Source organism: Sus scrofa, chromosome 1 (genome assembly GCF_054392235.1).
Source record: "Sus scrofa isolate SSC_HxYL_T2T_F1_AM1 chromosome 1, Sscrofa_HxYL_maternal_Yorkshire_Landrace_v2.0, whole genome shotgun sequence".
Classification (NCBI taxonomy): Eukaryota; Metazoa; Chordata; class Mammalia; order Artiodactyla; family Suidae; genus Sus; species Sus scrofa.
Genome location: NC_139383.1, coordinates 67,002,113 through 67,021,934, shown reverse-complemented (window position 1 = coordinate 67,021,934; position 19,822 = coordinate 67,002,113). Strand labels below are relative to the sequence as shown.

The following is a 19,822-nucleotide window of genomic DNA, read 5'->3' as shown; positions in this document are numbered from 1 at the left end:
AATATGGCAACAACACCAAAAAGATTTACTCACCCCTCACTGTCATCATCATTATCAATCACTGGAACAAAGAATTGAAGTGGCAAACATACTTATTGCAGAGATGCCTGCTTCTTTAAAATAGATGCCTCCAAGAAAGAACTACAAGACAAGCCAACCTTGAGTTTATGTGGAAAAGACTCAAAAATCTCATCAGGGATAGAAAAGTTGAACAGAGAAATCGACTTCAAGAATTAACTTAGAGAAAATGTAAGTTTTATGAATTCACAGTAGACTACATTTTTAAATTATCAGAAAAACAGAAAATGCTTTTTTAACAAGGGTATTGCCATATGAATTTTGATAACAGGTAAGAATCAGCCTGGATGCATCAGGTGGTTGGGTTTCTCTTTCCTCAAAGGTGCCATGACAAAATCTCACTTGTCACACTTACGATGCACATAGCCCTCTACGATCTTGCTGCTAGGTCTCCCACTTTAAACTCTCTTTAAATTCTTTTTCCCATATTCATTCCCTTGGTTTTTCAGCAAGAGATTTTAGAACACATACTCATTTAAAGGCAATATCTTTCTGCACATAACACTGACTCTAAGGCACCTTTCAGTTCTAAAACAGATAATCAACGACACTACACTTGTTTTTTAACATTCTGAGCTGTTGTATTCTTGAGCCAGTTTCTCCAGTCTTTCAAGTTTTTCTGGTTTTCCTAATTTAATATAGATACATGACAATTCACCACACCACTCTGACTACTCAGATTATAGAAGAGAAGATTCCTAAAAGGTGCTGTAATTGCCATTATCATATCACTTGCTGAGCACCTACTCCAAGCCAAGTCTGGTTTAAATGCTTTCTGCAAATGTCATTCCAATGAAGCCTTCTAGCATCCATGGGAGGGAAATAATACAATCCTCCTCTTTTCAGAAGGAGCAATTGAGGATTAGAGACCTCAAAGAACCTGCCCAAGGTCATATGCAGAATAGTAAATGGTAAGATGGGAATACAATCAGGGCTGCCTGTTTTCCAAACCCCTGCAGGTCTGTTGGGCAAGAAGTGATTCAGCTCCAGCGTCATCAATGCCACCTTATTTGCTAAGGAGCAACTGAAGCCAGCAGATTTGATCAAAGGGAAAACATGAAGTTCAATGTCATTATCAAACAGTTTTTCTGAGTTGAATTCATCGTTTGTTTGTTTGTTTTTTGGAATATGAGAGAGACTTAAACAGGCTAAGCCAAAGTTGCTAAAAAGAAATTAGTTCTTCAGTGGTATCATAGGTTTCTTCTTCCCTCCCTCTTTCCTTTCCTTTGAATCCTGAGGCCATCAATCACCATTTGATGAAATAAAAAGAAGCTTGGATTCCTATTCCTTCACTCCTTAGCTGAAAACACCTACAAATGTTCACAGGAACTTACATGATTATGAGAGAGAGGGGCTTAAGCTTGGTGAGAGCAAAGATGTCTTAATATTTTATTCACTACGGCCTCCCAAGCTCCTAGAAGGCACAGGGTACACAACAGGTGCTCAAAAAGATGTGCCAAAGGGATTAAGCTTGCTCTAAGTGTCAAGGGTGAGTTGGCCATGGGGGCTACAGCCGCTTTTTTTTCCTGACACTCCCTTTGGAAATGGAGACGGGGTGGGCTCTGGACCTGTCTCAGGCTGTGGTCCCTGATCCAGACCCTCCCACTCCTCCCCACCTCCCCGCAGCTGCAAGCTGCTGCTGTGTGCTTCTGTGACCAGGGCTCGTCTGCTAGGACTCCAGTCCCGCAGAGAAGGGCGCTCAGGACGCCTGCCGCTGGCCACTGTCTCTGCTGCGGGAGGGCAGTGAGCGCTCAGGTGACGTTTCCCGTGGGCCAGAGTTCGACCGTGGACGATCCTGGGGTGCTGGGAGCTCGGGGGACAGTCCCCTACCATCCGCACCCGCCGCTCCTCCCAGGAGGCGGGTTCACCGACAGGTGTGGGATCGCTGTGAGCATCTTTTCTCCAGCCCTGGAAGGTACAGATTGGGTTTCTGCGGAGGCGCCGGCGGAACCGAGAGGGGCGGGTGGCTAGCGGGTTTCATACTTAGCAAAGAAAACGGAAACACAGTGGGAAAAGAAGGGCAGAATGGTTTTCAGAGAAACAGCAGCCTCAGCTCAGAAAGTGGGAGCGCGCTCGGAGCTCCTGCATCCCGTGTCTTTGTGGGAGGAAAAGGGCTGAAATGGAGTGGCGAAGACAAGGCATCGATCACTGGGTTATGTTTGCATAATCAGGGGATCGGGGAGCCTTTTCTGAACTAGAAAAGCTAAATACAGTTCCTCACTAAAGTTGATACCACTCTCCCTCTCAGCCCACGCCCCGTGTTCGCGCCTTTGAGCACTTGGTTAACCTCCTATTACTCATATGTCACAGGGCGCGTGCAAGGTCATCTGAACTCCACTGATGCCCTTAGGAAGTCAGCAGCTGTCAGGGAACTGAAGAAAGTGGGAAGAAGGGAGTGTGGGCTTTTGCACATCAGCTCCCAGCTTCTTAGAGCCTTTGAGCCGTTCTTTCTAAACGTTCTTTCCTTTGCAATGAGAAATGTTCTCTCTTATACTTCTTAATAAGGTTTTGCCCCAAAGTCTGATATCTTTATTTGTAGTGGAATCTTCTTATTAAAATGCCCCTGAAGCTACTTCTAAAGAAACAGGCATAAACATGAAATTGTTTCCTTTTGATGCATGCACAGAAATTTTACTGAACTTAGCCCGGTGCAAATTTGGAAGGGGTGTATGTCCAGTGAATGTTTTCTAACTTTTTAATATTGCATTTTCTACTTAACCTGTTTGTTAGTATAACTTGGTGGGTAGAGATGTGGAACAGGAGTGCTGACTGGCTGGATATGACTGGGATTGGTAGTCCATTATTTGCTTTTCATTTGCATCATGCCACTTGTTTAATGTCACAATTGAATTGGCCTTTTGCAGAGCAGACATGCCCTCATCTATTGTCTCATGACTGTGACAAGATAATTACGAGGGCAATATTGTTTGACTCCTGGCCTAGCACAGGTTGTTAAACTGCACAAAGTAATCCAATTCCAAGGAAAGAGTCTTTCTAGCCTGGGAAATAAAGTACCATCAGTGCACAGACCACCTAAGGTTCCTGAAATATTAATGTAGATTGTTAAGCAGAGATTGAATAGGGAAGGAAGAGCACCAGACACATTAAAGAGAAGCCAAGAATAGTCCTATGGGTCCAAGATGCTGTGGGAAAACCAATTTCATTTTCAGTGTCCACTTGCTTTCCTCAGACACCAGAAATGAATTTGGGGGAGGATTATTGCTACAGAGTGACAGGTCCAGTATCTAGTTTGAGAGTTGAGCCTGTATCTTTTAATACAAGTGATGGGATATTTATATAAGGTGCAGGTTCCAGATACCCCAAACTCCCCAGTTAACTAAGTTGGTCCCAGGTGGGATGGGGGCTTTCCCCTGCCAGACCTTTGAAAGCCTACTAGACCCAATGGTCGGGGCAGTGTCTGGTCAGAGGCCCTGTGCCCTGGGAAGAAGAGTCACAGCTCCTACTCCACCAAGGACAAAGGATGGGAAATGCTTCTGTGCCTTGAAGACCCTGGCATGCCTCCGCCTGTCAACATGATACCTGCTCCTGCAACCCACCTGGAAGGAACCAAAGGCTGTCACTTACCTTCTGACTCACCCCCAACCCCTTGTGCATTTATTTTTAACATTCTGATCCTCAGAAGTGAAAATGAAATAAATGCAAGTGGGAGAACTGAGGAAAGTTGGAGATGGGGAAAGAAACGCAAGAAGCCATTTTTGTGCCTCAAGGTTGAAGTAAAGAAAGGAGAGAACGTTTGTCAAGAACCTAGAGCCTACTCTGCTTTAAGTAATGTTTGGGTGCTTCATTTCATTAAATCCTATGAGCACCATGTAGAGAGTAGTATTCCCACTTCACCAATGGGGAGAACTTCAGTGGGGAAAAAAAATGAGGCTAAGAGAGGTCAGTGACTACTTGAAGTCACACAGCTAGAAAGTAACAGGGCTCAGCTTAGGGCCTGAGCTGTCAGATTCCTCCAGGAAGGTAGCAAGCTTGACTTGTGAGGATGGGTGAGGAAATGCCAAGTGCCCCTGTTCTTGCTGCCTGTCTAGCTCCCGGCTTTCCTGAGAGGTGGGAGGAAGTTGGGCTAAAACTGCCCAGAGCTGGGCCTCAGAGCATGTCCAGACTGGGGGTCTCTTACAGAGGTCATTCTGCTTCCCTCTTTTCCCAGCCTCTGTCTCCCTTCCTGCACTCTCTTCTCATGCCTCTGCCCCCAAACTGCCAAGGGCTAGGGTTCCAGAACCACTAGTGTGTAGCCTTTCTCTCCCTGAAGTACCACTCTCACACCCATGCCTACAGTTCTTTCTATCCCAGGCCAGCACCACTGGGGATGTTATCAATATCCCTCCAAAGAAAGCAGGAGATGTACATCTAAGGATCCAAACTAAGCATAGCTTCAAGGTCTGCAGAATCCAGGGCCTGGTGCTTCCAAGCAGCTGGATCCCTGGCCAAGGGTAGGAAGGGGGAGCTGGGGGATGAGTGGGAATGCTTAGCCAGACTCTGGGGGTCCCCTCTATCCTTGGAAAAAGCAGGTGGAAAAGGAAAGGGGGGGAGACAGAGACAGAGAAGGAGAGAGAGAATGGTTCTTATGCAGTGAAAATTTAGTGATTATAGAGAGGTTTTTAAAAATTAGATTTGACCATATAAAAATTAATGCTGACAAAATGACAGTGTTTTAAAAATTTCTTGTGACTTAGAGCTAATTACCATGCAGCACAGTAACTAGTGGGTAGTTCATTAAATACAAGTCAGAATAACCTTGGTACATATTAATTAAAATAATAGAACTTTTAACTCTTTCTGTACATTCAAATATAATCCAATACAGTGACTCACGGAGCCCAGTATTTGGCATGATTACCATTGTAATAAATAAATGCGCGCTTTCCCTCTCACACACACGCACACACACACGGGGCGGGGGGGAGGAAATAGTGTATTTATCCCGTGATATTTCTGAGAGACCTGGATGGAAGCCATGCTTCCTAAGAAGGAATTTTATCCTTGTGATTTATATAAGCATGTAAAACATTGGCAGAGCTTTCGCCACACTGAACCTCATATATATAGCAGCTAGTCGCTCTAATTTCAAAGTATGTAAGTTAATTACTACTGGGTTGCAAAGCTCTGAAAACACTTAAGTCTCATCACCTGGGTCCCACCCTGTCCTAAAGAGACCTGACATCTCAAACCTTCTAAATAACTGGGCTACTCATGTTACAATGATATGATCACTGTTTCACTAATATGAAACTTAGTTTGGGGGGAACAAGTTGAAGCCTATGAACTTGCAAACATACTTGCATGAAAAAAATGCCCTTCAATCTTAAAAAATGTAATAATAAAATGTATTGCCATTCTTTTAAAAAGTCTAGGTGAATCTTTCCTCCAATAAAATTCCTCAGAAATTTAAGAGAAGTTGTTCCCTTTGGTGGAAATTATTTCACAGAACATATATCAAAACATATTTTCAAATAGAAATAGTATATAATTACATAGAATTAAAGCATTTCATTGTATAAATTCTACCTAAAACATTTTCTATTTTCAAGATCTAGAAGGGGAATTTTTACAGTTTGTTCTTTATAGAGAGGTTCTGTATGTAATTTTCTCAAAATATGTCTAGATTCTTTTCAAGCAACAATGATAGTGTATTAACGCAATGTCCAAGCAGCTCTTAGGAGCAGTTTGGGCCCCTGAAGAGAGAAGAAACATTTCACAGGGACCATGTGTGATTGTTTCCAACATCTTTTCAGGGTAGAGGTCAAAGGTCAACCATACAGCCTTGGTGACAGAACTAGGTTCAGTTTTTGTTCCTACCACTCACTAACAGGGTGACCTGGCCATGTCCTCATCCTTTTAGCTTCAGTGTCCTCACCTGCAAAATGAAGATGATAGCAATATCTGCCTATGAATGTAATGTGAGGATTAAATGAGATAATGTACCTAAGGAGCTAAGTATCTGGCCCATTAAAAGCATTCCATGAATTTTGTTCATTATTACAGTTGACACTTTATTGTCTGTGTTGGTTTTTGTCTTCCCTTTTTTTTTTTTTTCATGAAAATCTAGGCAGTAATCTAAAATGCAGGGTCTATGTCTATACATATGATCTTGGACCCTCTTTAACTATTGGAGATTCTTGTTTTTAATACATGCTTTGTGTTCATTTTTCTCATTGGAGTCACAGATGTTTATGAGTGTGACTACTTATGTGTGTATGTGTGAATATCATCTTAGCTCATGGAAACACTAAGCCTGGTCTCTTCATTGACTCACAGACACCTTGAGAATGTAAGCTTAGCCAAGGGTAAATATTTATTACGGCCATTCTTAAAGAGAAATTCAGTGTGGCATTCCTTATATGGAAATATCTAATGGTAGCAATTTGTGCCCCAAACAATCAGCTATTTATTACAATATATGCCAAAAATGGAATTGTGCCTTCATCATGCCTATGTGGACTCTCACTGGTATGTAAGAGTCAAAAGTGAGAGGCAGGCTGGTCAAGGGTAAAGGGTGAAGTATTTCTGCTCTGTCTGCACCCATGATAAGCGCTATTGGCTGATTATTCCCATCTCTTTGCATTAGGTGTGGGTGGCTATGTGCTTCAGGAGAGTTTGTGTCCATTCCCAGCCCCAGGTGGTCAGGGGGGAGTCTAGATAATTTTAGACCAATCACTGAATTAAAATTCATATTCCTTTTACCATTGATTAGTTTAACAATGAGCAGGTGGCACTTCTAGCCATTGATACTTGAGGGGAGTCTACAGGAGAGGCTGCTGAGAAAGGATCAGCAGCTAGGAAGACAGCTGTTTTTACTGTAATGGATGGCTGACTGTCAAACTAAAATTTCTCTCATTATGTGAGCATGTGACTTATCTGAAAGCAGTGTAAGTTATCTCAAGGTTCCCTTTGCTAAATTCACAACCCTATCTTGATATCCACTCAAATATGTAATGACCTTTTCTCATAAAACCTGCAGCAGAAATGATACTAGGTTTTTCGTGCATCCATTCTGGGATTGTACTAGCTGAATTAATATATCTTTTCTTTAATGTTTTGGGAATTACTTTTGTATCCTCAGTACCTGTCAGTGGAACACTGAATGGTGACAGAATAAAGAATTTTTTCCGCATTCTCATTGCTATTATATACCTCACTCCCAATTTTTAGGACAGCCAGGGTTCGATTCAACCCTGGAACTCCCAATGTAGGTGATATTTTATTGTTGCTAGTATCTAGTCCTTGGGAAGCTTACATCAGAAAATTCCCTTTCTCCCTTTCTTGATATCTCTCTTTCTCTCTCTCTCTCTCTCTCTCTCTCTCTCTCTCTCTCTCTCTCTCTCTCTCTCTCTCTCTCTCTCTCTCACACACATACACACACATACACTTCCATACAAAAGCAGCCTGCCCTGCCCTGAGTTGCTCCCAGGTAAGGTGATCTCTCCTTAGCATGAGAACAGTGCAGATTCAATGGAATAAACTGAAGTGTATTGACCTTCCTTTGGTCCATCTCATTCATTCACATGGGAGAGTCTGTGGTGCCAAGGAAAAGTCATACACCTGTAAACTAGTATTTAACAAAGCTCCACAGTTGGTTGAGTAAAGCCTGTCAGTGTGCTTTTAGAATACTTTCTCAATAATTTTTAGATAAACTACAAAACAGAATAATGAGTATATAAATTAAAATGATCAAATTAATAAAAAAATATGTACCAAACATAAGGCACTATGTTCATAAGAGACTAGTGCTAGCAGATTTTCAGCAACCAACTCTATTCTTTAAATAAAAGCTTATAGATCAGCTTGGCAACATGCCAAGTCATTAAAAAAAATTTTAATTTTTTTAAATTTAACTGTCTTCACCAAGAAGGAACATAAATTTTCAGAAATTTTCTTCTTTAATCCTACTTAAGATTATACCTCATATACTCTTTAAAAGGATATGAGGTGGATCAGAATATTATTTAAAGAGTATTAAATTAACAACAGCACAATAATGGTTGTAAATTATCAAGGACATTTTCTCTACTCAGCCATCTAAGGCAGCTCTGTCCAATAAAAAAAAAATGAGCTAACAAGCCAAGCCACATATGTAATTTTAAGTTTCCTAGCAGCTATATTTAAAAAAGAAAAGGTAAGATTAATTTTAATAATATATTTTATTTAGCCCATTATATAAAAATTATCATATCCACATGTAATCAACACAAGCTTGTTATTAAGGCACTATTTTATAATTGTTGTACTTAGTCTTTAAAATCTGGTGCAGATTCCATACTTACAGTGCATCTCAATTCAGACACTCCATATTTTAAGTGCTCAATAAGCCACTTGTGGCTAGTGGCTGCAGTGGTGCTACAGAAAGGTCAATTTCACATACATACTGCGCTACTATATTAGGTTACAGGAAAAAAAATGATGAATAAAACATGACTCCTGCCCTCAGTGAGGAGGGCAAAGTGCAAGAATTCTTTAGAGCTGGGGACTTTCCTAGGGGAGTCCAGGACTACTTGCATATAGGTACCATTCCACAAATTAGAGACTCTCTCCTTCCCCAAGTCACTTGGCTCCCATTTTTCTGATCAGCCAGAAAAATGTTTTAATAAATGTATAAAACAATGATGTTTACATCCCTTAGATGTGGCATCTTTGAACAGTGCACAAACTTTACAACTGTCCCAGGAGCCCTACTGGTTCCTTTACCCTAGTTCTGGCTTTGGCACTTCTTCTCTTCCCAATTCTATCGCTGCACATATCCCAACTAACATCGGAAAAACAGGACTTTCTAATATTACTTCAGAATCCTACTGCCCCCTCACCCTGATTATAGCACAAGTTGTGAAGAAGGGTATTTTTTTGGTATCCCAGGCTCCTTTGTCTCTTACACACACACACACACACACACACACACACACACACACACACACACACACACAAATGCTACCTTCCTCCTTCAAGAAAGACCAGTGATGGAGTTCCCATCATGGCTCAGTGGTCAACGAATCCAACTAGGAACCATGAGGTTTCGGGTTCAATCCCTGGCCTTGCTCAGTGGGTTAAGGATCCAGTGTTGCTGTGAGCTATGGTGTAGGTCACAGACGTGGCTCGGATCTGGTGTTGCTGTGGCTGTGGCATAGGCCAGTGGCTACAGCTCCGATTAGACCTCTAGCCTGGGAACCTCCATATGCTGCGGGAGCAGCCCAAGAAATGGCAAAAAAAAAAAAAAAAAAAAAAAAAAAAAAAAAAAAAAAAAAACAGCCAGTGATGACCTATACTTCTAAAGAACTGTCTTGACCTCCCATTCCTTGTCTATACTCTAAAAGTTAGGCAAAATCAGGACATTTCCCCTTTACACAGCCCTCTTTTGGAGCAGGTTCTGATGACAGTCCTGAATTCTGCATCATACATTTATTACAATACTTCATTTTCCTCAGGGGTTTTCACATTATAAACACCATTTGCACTATGAGATAAAAGTCTACATTTTTGATTAAATTCATTCAGACATCAGCAAACAAGTAAGAGGAGGAGCAGCCTCCTGTCATGGCTGAAATGTTGCTAACAATATGGAAACCTACCTTGCTCTTGGCAATGACCCTGTCAGACAGGCCCATCAGCTGTGCTTTTTTCACATTTCTCCATTCCTCTGCCATATAACATTACAGTCTCTGTTTAAGTTGATTCTTCAAGCATTTTTTTTCCTGCCTATTCAACTTTTGCGTGTCATTCTTGAGTTTACCACATATTAGAAGTAGTTCCATTCAGGTTACATTTATTTCCAGGAAAGTAATTCTATGGCCCCTGACTGAAGGTTAGTGTGGTAAATTGTACTTATCTAGTAAACTTTATTGTGGTTGAATTAACTTGTAACAGACTTGTTTTTATTTATTTATTGAGTGGCCAAGTTTTCATTTATTATCATAAATTTCATATAGATAGTCAATGCTGACAGAAAATCTTAGCATCCCTTCCCCATACAACAGACTTGTTTTTAAATGAGTCCTTCTTTATTCTAAAGTTGAGAAAATAGTATGACATTTTGAGTTTTTAATTCAATACTTTGCTGTAATTTTTTTTTTTTTTTTAGTTCTAAAGGTAAGTGGAACTGACTTATCCTTTAGGTAAAGACACCACAGTGCCCAGAGCCTATGATACTTTTAGGGGCCAATGAAAACATTTTAATTATTTGTAAATTAAAAAGGAAAAATAAGAATTGCATTGTGGTGCAGCGGGGCTGGCAGCATCTCTGGGGCACTAGGGCACAGGTTCGATCCCCAGCCCAGCACAGGAGGTTAAGGATCTGGTGTTGCCACAGCTGTGACATAGATCACAAGTATGGAACAGATCTGGCCCCAGGGACTCCATATGCCATGGGGTGGCCAAAAAAGAGGAGGAAAAAAAGGAAAAATAAATATAACCTAACCTGGATTACATTCATCTTTATACCAATGCAACTGTAAACTATAATTTTTAACCTTTTTAATGAGGAATTAGCTCTCAAAAGCAAAAGTGTCTAAAGTCCATGAAACTAATGATGCAGCCCTTTTTGGATGATTCTGCAGTTCCCATGAATTGCCTCACAGATATGCTGTTCTTCCTAAAAAAGAGTATATTTCCTTCAAAATTTCTTTCCAATTATTGTAAAAAATATCTCTAGCAAAATGACGAGTTGGAGTTTTCCTAAGAATCAAAGGAGTCTTAGAAAAATGAGGCCTAGAATGTGAGATCTAGACTCTCTAACGTGCTCCCAAATCTGTGAAGAACATGCCCTTCTAGCTAATATAGTTCAAGGTCACAAGAAATTACAAAGGTGCTAGTTTAAATGTTAGATATGCTTGAGCAGAGGAAAACTAACTTTTGTTCACACATTTTGAGAGTGATTCACGAATGAGTGGGATAACCTGTCAGACTGTATCCCAGACTTTAGTTGCATATCAAAAGCTAAGCATGTATTTACATCATCAAGCCAAATTTACCAAAATATAACTGTATAATTAAAGTCAAAAGAAAGTCAACAAGTCAGGGAAGCATTAGCACTATGGCTTCTGCAAGCTTGAGATTGCTTTGGATGTCATGAAGTATATCAGCTGAAACATGTATGGCAAGGAGACAGCAAGTGGGGAAGGCAAAAACACTAGCAAAGGAGGCAAAGTTTTTAAATTAAAAACAAAACTGGAATTTGAGCAACATGCCCAGGATCCCAGATAGTATCCCTTACCTTGGCTTAAGCAATGCATGGGCAGAGACTGGAAGGTGCTGGTACAAAAGAAGCTGCCAGAAGGTAAGCAGAAGTAAGACACAAGGGCTTGGAGACACCTGGAGGTCAGGTGGGTGCATCAGCAAACAGGAGGTAGCTGGGGAGCACTGTCAGGAAGCCTCAGGTAGTGCATTTTAAAAGCTGACAGACTTAGCTAGCTGCAGTAACCACTCTGGGTTGGCAAGTAGGCAGTGATTTGAAGGGCTAAGCTATAGAGCAGTTTTGGCTACATAAGCAGACCCTACAGCAGCTCTGTGCCTGCACCCCATCCATCTCCACCAGTGACTTCATCTCCTAGATGCTAATGCCATCTTGAGATACCCAAACCCACACGGATTTGGTGCCCACCAGATTACAATATGTTTTCATATAGACTGGAAATACTCAGAAAAAGGTTAAGATTTGTGCAAAATCACATAATTTCCTAAGGCCATAGATTCTGAACCATGAGATGGATGATCTTTTATAATCATTGCCATTTGAAGAGGTAATTAAATATTATGCAACCAAAACATGCAGGAGGAAAATATTATGGAAATTTACTGGGCAATGAATAAAAATATCATTATTTTCTTGGATTTTGTGTTTGGGGTATTTAACTTTTCAACATTTGTAATGTGCTGTCCTGCTTTTTCTCATGCTACATAAATATTTGCAGTTGTTTGTATTTGTAACTTTGTGTTTCCATTAAAAAGCATCTCCCCCCCACCCCATCATATAAGCTTAAGGACCTGCAAAGCTCCTGAATCTTCTCCTGACTGTCTACATACCCAGCCAAATGTGATATCAAATTCCTGCATTGGCCCAATGGAGAAAACTTCTCTCTGGTTAGTTAGAAAAGTAATTTAAATGAAGGATGCTCTGAATGTTTGGGATAGAAGTGAAATGCCCTTGTACCAAGGATGTGCACAAAGTTCAATTGCTTAAGCTACAGTGATTATAGAGTTTAGCTACTACTTATCCTAAGGAGATGGGTGAAAAGCGGAAATGAAGTGATGAGTATATTTGAAACACATTCCCAGTGTGTTTTCTGTATTTGTGAATCTATTTCTGTTTGTTATATTTGTTCATTTGTTTTATTTTTTAGATTCCACATATAAGTGAAAACGTACAGTCTTTGTCTTTCTCTGACGTTATTTCACTAAGCATAATACTCTACAGGTCCATCCATGTTGTTGCAAATGACAAAATTCTTGATAGCTGAATGATATTTCATGGTATGTGTGTGTGTATACATACATATATATATATGTATACACACACACACACACATATAAATGCCACATCTTCTTTATCCATTCATTTGTTGATGGACACTTAGGCTGCTTCTCTATCTTTGCTATTGTAAATATTGCTACTATAAATATTGGGGTGTGTGTATCTTTTCAATGATGATGGTGATAATGATGATGATGATGATGACTGATATTAACTGAACACTTATAGAGCATATTATCTCAGCACTTTTTCGTATCATCACATTAATCATCACAACCATACTTTAAGATAGGTACTGTTCTTATCACTGTTTTACAATGGGGAAATAGAGACTTAAAGAGATTACTTAACCAGAGTTACAGATTGCAAGTGACAGAAAGCAGTACATTGACATAACCATAAACCCTTATATATTAGAGTATAACTGCAGGAGATAGAAATCTTGTAGGACTTGCTCTTTGCTCTAAGACCACTATAATGCTTGATGAGGGAATGAATGACTTAAAATAGAGCATGCCTGGAGATCATTAAAATAGAGGTTCTCCAGAGAGGTTCAGTAGAATGGAAGGAGATGGGCGGCTCAGGTGAAAAATAATGAGATCCCCAAATTAGCTGGGCTATACCTTGGAGAGCTAATCTATACAACTGGGACCCACTGATGCAGGACTGTATGTGGGCAGGGGTGCAAGCAAGTGTATATATCATTGTTATATTTTGTGCTTTATGGCTATTGAAACATCCTTAACAATTTCACTAGTTACTAATAGCAGACTTTTTTCCCAGATGACTTTTTTTCTGATATTTAACTTGAAAATAGTAACAAGACAAGCAGCCATAAAGCTGGCTCATTAGATTCATTTAATCCCATCATCACGACTGTGGTTACTGAAAAATAGTTGAGGATTATAATTTTAGGATTTATTTCTAAAGATACTCAAAATTGTGTGAAATTATTACTGTGATGCAAATAAATTCATCATCTGTTAGTTCTTTTGATTTATTCTCTCCATCATGCTCGTCTTTACCATGTACGTTTTCTTATCACTTTCCAGACTTCTTAACACTTTCCTTTTTCTCTAAAAAAAAAAAAACTAATTTCCTTTAAATTCATTCCTCCTTTTGCTTGTTCTAGTCATCATGAATAAATTGTGTATGTATGAAGGTGCCAGTGTATATAGATGAACGATGTGAATCAGAATACATTAAACTGACACTGTCAGTCTCCTTTCAACACCAACCTCACAAGCATAAATTTCCTTATTTTTTTAAGAAAAAAAATTCATACAGAAAGGCATTTTTAACTATCTAAGACCAGATTTCTCAGGTTATATTCCAAATAAGTGTCAAAACTTGCAATTTAATAAATGAGAAATAGATTTATACCCAGAAAAGTTTCAAGAGAAAGTATCTGTTACCTGGGTAGACGAGTTCACTCAAGAGGTACCACAGGAAGGCAGAGACAGTACAGGGGGTTTTCTGCAAAAAGAGTATGAAGTTAGTCTTATTTAAGCATTGGCTTTTGTTGTAAAATTAAAGAGTTCTTTGACCTAGATGAAAATGTCTCTTAGATATAATGAAGTCATGCTTAACAATTGAGAGATACTTTATAAAAAAGATTCTTTAAAAAAATAACCTTCTGAGTAAATATTAACAATATTTTAAATATGAAAAATTTAATAATAATGCTTACAACTTTTTTCAACAGATAATATTTAACAGCCATCAGTGAAGTAGTATTTTGTTTCTGTACATTTAACTAACAAATAGTGTCTATTAAGAACAAAAATATAGGTATACGGTACTCTGTGAACATTCACTATTGTGAACAAATACTGTTGGACACTAGCTTTCATATTTAGCAGTCCTACACCTGGAGGGCAAGCAGGCTACCTGCCACAGCTAACAAGACAAGATGAAGAACAAGATTATTTTCCTTCACATGGATTTATAATCTGATTGATAGATTTCTCTAATCTGAAATTAAGTGGACTGCTAAGACATTTCTTATAAATATGATAGAAGGATTCACAAAATTTTACTTAGCATTTTCCTAAATGCATCAATTTGCCTTTACATGGAATTCCAACATTCACTGCAGATGCTAAGCATGTGGTTTCAACTGATACCAGGAAAAATAGTCACAATCAAAGCAACAGAACCCTTACTCTGTCAGTTAACATTTGTTAAATTTTTAAAAAAATTAACATGTAGCCATATAGATCATACTCCCAAATCTTAGATGTGGGGCTGTTAGTCTTAGAAGCACACTCATTAGCATGAATGTTGGCTAAAACTTGGGGCTTCATATTCCAGTAGGTTATATTGGGAGGAGAGATATTGGAATACATAAATGATTTGGGACATAACAGATATTGCTGTACATAATTCATTGGGGAAAGTTTGCCTATGTCTGATACTTAAATCATCATTTCCAAAAGGGTGTATGTTCAACAAACCTATTAATTTAAATATATAATCCATATTTTCTTTTTTAAATTTGTGGAAATGCTAAAAAAAAACAGTCGGAAAAGTTCAATTTTCTCCTCTTATCTTGAACACTAGATTTTTGTGTATCCTCCCTAAATCAACTTTAAACATTGGCTTTTCATAATCTAAATAATAGAATATGAAAACCAAAATAAACTGATTATTTTCTCAACATTTTCAAGTAGCCATTATCTATTGTTTTCAAAACAAGATGAGGTCACAGACTATGACTGTTCTTCTGTAGGAAATGCTTCAGTGAGTTCAGCCAGTCAGACATAAATAGCTGTTTTTTGCCTGGAAGTAGCTCTTTTGTTAAGTTTTTGCATGCATTTTGGCATCAAATTTCAGCATTAAAAAAACACAAAGTTAACATTTATATTAGCTTATTTTTAAAGTTTGGAGTAACCAAATAGAAAAGTTAAAGAGAACAGAGGCAGAGTGGGAAAATAAGTGTTAAAAAGGTAGAAACAGGGAGTTCCCTTAGTGGCTCAGTGGTAAGGAACCTGACTAGGATCCATGAGAATGTGGGTTTGACTCCTGACCTTGCTCAGGGAGTTAAGGATCTGGTGTTGCTGTGGGGAGCTGTGGTATAGGTCACAGACACAGCTTGGATCACAATTGCTGTGACTGTAACATAGGCCAGTGGCTACAACTCCAATTAGACTCCTAGCCTGGGAACCTCCATAGGCCGCGGGTTCAGCCCTAAAAAGCAAAAACAAATTAAAAAAAAAATAAAAAAGAACAGAACTTTAGATTATTGCCTGAAACCACAGTGTCAGATGTCAGACTGCTTTTTAAAAGCCATTTTTACTATTAATATAACCTTCAGAACCATATATAAAACCCTCTCTTTAGAGGTGACCATTAATCTAACTTTTCCAGTTATCATTTCTTTGTTTTTCTTTGTGTTTTTACCATTATTATATGTATGCCTAATAATATAGATTAGTTTTGCCTGTGTTGTTAAATCCTATCTAAATGGAATCATACTGTGTGAATTTTTGCTTGTTGCCCAACTTTAAGTTATTAAATCCATCCAAGACGGCGGAATAGAAGGACTGGAGCTCAACTTCTCTCCTAAAAACAACAAAATTCACAACTAAAGACTGAGCACTCTTCACCCAAATGGACTGGAAACCTTAAAAAAGACATCCTACTCTAGAAGACAAAGAGGAGGCCACATCAAGAGGTAGGAGGGGCGATATAAACAACCCTATACTTCCTGGGTGGGAAGCTCCATGGACTGGAAACTAACTAGTTCACAGAGACTCACCTACAGGAGTGAGAGTTCTGAGCCCAGCATCAAACTCTCACGTGTGGGGATCTGGCAAGGCGAGAAAGAGCCCGGGAGCATCTGTCATTGAAGGCCAGTGGGGCTTGTACACAGGAGTTCCACGAGACTGGGGGAAACGGAGACCCCATTCTTAAAAGGCGCACACAGACTTTCACGTGCACTGGGTCCCAGGGCACAGCAAAGTCTCCATAGGGATCTGAGTCAAACCTGACTGCAGTTCTCAGAGGACATCCTGGGAAAATAGGGGTGAATGTGGCTTGTCGTGAGGGAGGGACGTTGAAGGCAAAGCTCTCCGGTATATTCAGCAGCTGCCTTTTCTCTGGAGGTGGCCATTTTGGGAAAACCTGACCCCACCCGTCAGTCAGCTGCTGAGAAGCCCCAGGGCAAACAACAATCCAGGTGGGATCACAGCCCCACCCCTCAGTAAACAGGCAGCCTAAAGACCCCTCAGGCACACAGCTGCCCCTAATCCCATCCAGAGATTAAACCCCACCCACCAGAGGGATTAGAATCAGCTCCACCTACCAGTGGGCAGGCATCAGCCCCTCCATCAGGAAGCCTACAGCAAGCCCCAATACCGACTTCAGCCATAGAGGGGCAGACACCAGAAGTAAGAGAGGCTACAACTCTGTTATCTGTAAGAAGGTCACCACACCAAAAACCTATAAAAATGAAAAGACAGAGAACTATAACTCAGATTAGAGAGAAAGGTAAAACCCCAGAAAAACAGCTAAACGAGGAGGAGATTCTCAGCCTCTAGGAAAAAGACTGTTGACGCTGAAGATGATGCAAGACATTGGAAATAAACTGGAAGCAAAGATGGATAACATACAGGAAACACTGAGCAAAGAGATACAAGATATAAAACTTAAACAAGAAGAGATGCAAATTACAGTAACAAATAAAACATTCACTAGAAGCAGCTAACAGCAGAATACAGGAGGCAGAAGAACGAATAAACGAGGTGGAGGACAGATTAGTGGAAATTACGGAAGCGGAACAGAAAAGTTATTAAATCAGTCCATATTACTATGTGTCTTTATAGTCTGTTCCCTTATAGTGCTGTAAGGTATTTTATTATGTCAATGTATCATAATCTATTTATCCATCCCATTGTTAATCAGCATTTTTTTATTACTCAATGAATTTATCACACCTGTAATTGTACAATGATAATCGGTATTTTGATGATTTTCAGTTTAAGGCATTTAAAATAAATATTTCTGTGAACATTCTGGAGTGCTTATCCTGGTACATATAAACATAGGGGAAAGTTTCCAAACAGAATCTGAAGTTTTCAAGGATTTCTGACTCAGACAAGTCTTTATTTTTATTTTTTGCAACCTAGGGGAAAGTTTCTGGGCTATAGGATAATATGTAATCACTCAACTTTAGAAAATAAAGCCCCCCTGTTTTCCACAGTGGCATACCAGTGGCAGGAGTTTCTGCAGCTCCGTATCCTCACCAACATTTGGAACTCTCAGATTTGACATTTTTTTTACCAATCTGATAGATATGTATAGGTACCCTATTGTTTTAATTTGCCATTTCCTTACCACAAATGATTATTGAATACCTTCTAAAGTGTTTATTGACCATGGACACACATCAATGCCTATTGAAATCTTTGGCCATTTTTCTGTCGAATAGTCTAAAAATTGTGTACAATTTTTCTCATTGATTTGTATAGATATTTTATATATTCTGAACAAGAGCCTGCAGTTGGTTATATATCTTATAAATATCCTGTGTCACTGGGTCACCTTGCTGTACAGTATAAAATTGACAGAACACTGTAAACCAGCTATAATGGAAAAAATAAAAATCATTTTTTTAAAAAAAAGAAATATCCTGTGAGGCTTGCCTTTTTGCTCTCTTGATGTATCTCCTTTTTTTTTTTTTTTTTTCAATTTTGATGTTACTTTTTATTTTTTGTGAGCATAGTTTACCAACAGGCAAAGTTGATAACAGACTGGAATATTCTGTCTAGACCAAGAAATATTCACTCTGCCTTGTTTCTCAAATATTCATTTTGTCCTCTCACATATGCTTTTTTTTTTTTTTTTTTTTTTTTTGTCTTTTTGCCATTTCTTGGGCTGCTCTCGCGGCATATGGAGGTTCCCAGTCTAGGGGTCGAATTGGAGCTGTAGCTGCCGGCCTACACCAGAGCCACAGCAACATGGGATCTGAGCCACATCTGCAACCTACACCACAGCTCACAGCAACGCCGGATCCTTAACCCACTGAGCAAGGTCAGGGATCCAACCGGCAACCTCTTGGTTGCTCGTCGGATTCGTTAACCACTGTGCCACAATGGGAACTCCTCACATATGCTTTTTATTCTGATAAACACACACACACAAACATGACATCAATCCTCTACACAAATTTTTGAGTGAACAGTACAGTGTTGAATGTTGAATAAAGACAACGTTGTGCTGCAGATCTCTAGCAATTTTTTACCCGGCATGCCTAAAACTCTATTCCCATTGAACAGCAACTGCTCATTTCCCTTTACCCCTATCCTTGGTAGCCACCAATCTGCTCTCAGTGAGTCTGACTGCACTGGATACTTCATGTGTGTGTAATCGTGCACTGTTTATCCTTTTGCGATGGGCTCACTTTGCTTAGCATGATGTCCTGGAGGTTCATCCATGTCGTAGCCTGTGACAGGATTTCCTTCATTTTTATGCTTGACTAATATTTCACTGTATGTATATACCACATTCCTTTTTTCCCAGTTTTATTGAGATATTACTGACATATAACATATTTGAGGTGTACAACATGACAATTTGGTGCATGTATATTACAAAATGATTACCACAAAAGGGTAGTTAACACCTCTGTCCATGCATATAATTACCTTTTAATGGTAATAATATCTACTCCCTTCACAACTTTCAAGTATATGATACTGTCAATTATAGTCACCGTGGTGTTTATTAGATTCCCGAAATTCGTCTTATGGCTAGAAGTGTATACCCTTTGACCAACATCTCCCCATTTCTTCCCCCACTCCCAAGCCCCTAATAGCCACCATTTTACTCTCAATTTCTATAAGGTCAGCGTTTTAAGATTCCACATATAAGTGAGAACATACAGCATTTGTCTTTCTCTGGACTTATTTCACTTAGCATAATACACTCAAGTTCCATCCATGTTGTCACAAAAAGCAGGATATCCTTCTTTTTTATGGCTCTTTATTATTTCCCTGTGTCTGTGTGTGTATATCACCTTTTCTTTATCCATTCATCCATCAGTGGACACTTAGGTTATTTCCATGTCTTGATGATTGTAAATAATGCTACAAGGAACATGGGAGTTCATGTATCTCAAGATACTGACTTCATTTCTTTCAGACGTATACCCAGGAGCAGGACTGCTGCATCATATGATGGTTCTATTTTTAATTTATTGACAAAACTCCAGTTTTTTTTCCATAATGGCTATACTAATTTACATTCCTACCAACAGTGCCAAATGAT

The 19,822-nt window shown here is 39.3% G+C and overlaps 2 protein-coding genes across 4 annotated transcripts in view; one reads left to right on the top strand and one right to left on the bottom strand.

The window, feature by feature from the left end:
• LOC100515111 (uncharacterized) overlaps nt 1–19,822 on the bottom strand; it is a 441,565-nt gene that overhangs the window by 114,570 nt on the left and 307,173 nt on the right. Inside the window, exons 5-6 of the mRNA XM_085013067.1 lie at nt 16,860–16,996; nt 13,969–14,029 (exon numbers count right to left, since the gene is read on the bottom strand). Coding sequence (XP_084869193.1) covers nt 13,969–14,029; nt 16,860–16,996 — 198 coding nt within the window. The remainder of the gene's footprint in view (nt 1–13,968; nt 14,030–16,859; nt 16,997–19,822) is intronic.
• MCHR2 (melanin concentrating hormone receptor 2) overlaps nt 1,738–19,822 on the top strand; it is a 41,880-nt gene continuing 23,795 nt past the window's right edge. For 2 of the 3 annotated variants that reach the window (XR_014837331.1, XM_085012149.1), the window contains exon 1: nt 1,738–1,993. The gene's annotated coding sequence lies outside the window, so the exon portion shown is untranslated. Of the gene's footprint in view, nt 1,994–16,063; nt 16,230–19,822 lie in introns of all 3 variants that reach the window. The other variant, XM_085012152.1, reaches the window with a different exon arrangement.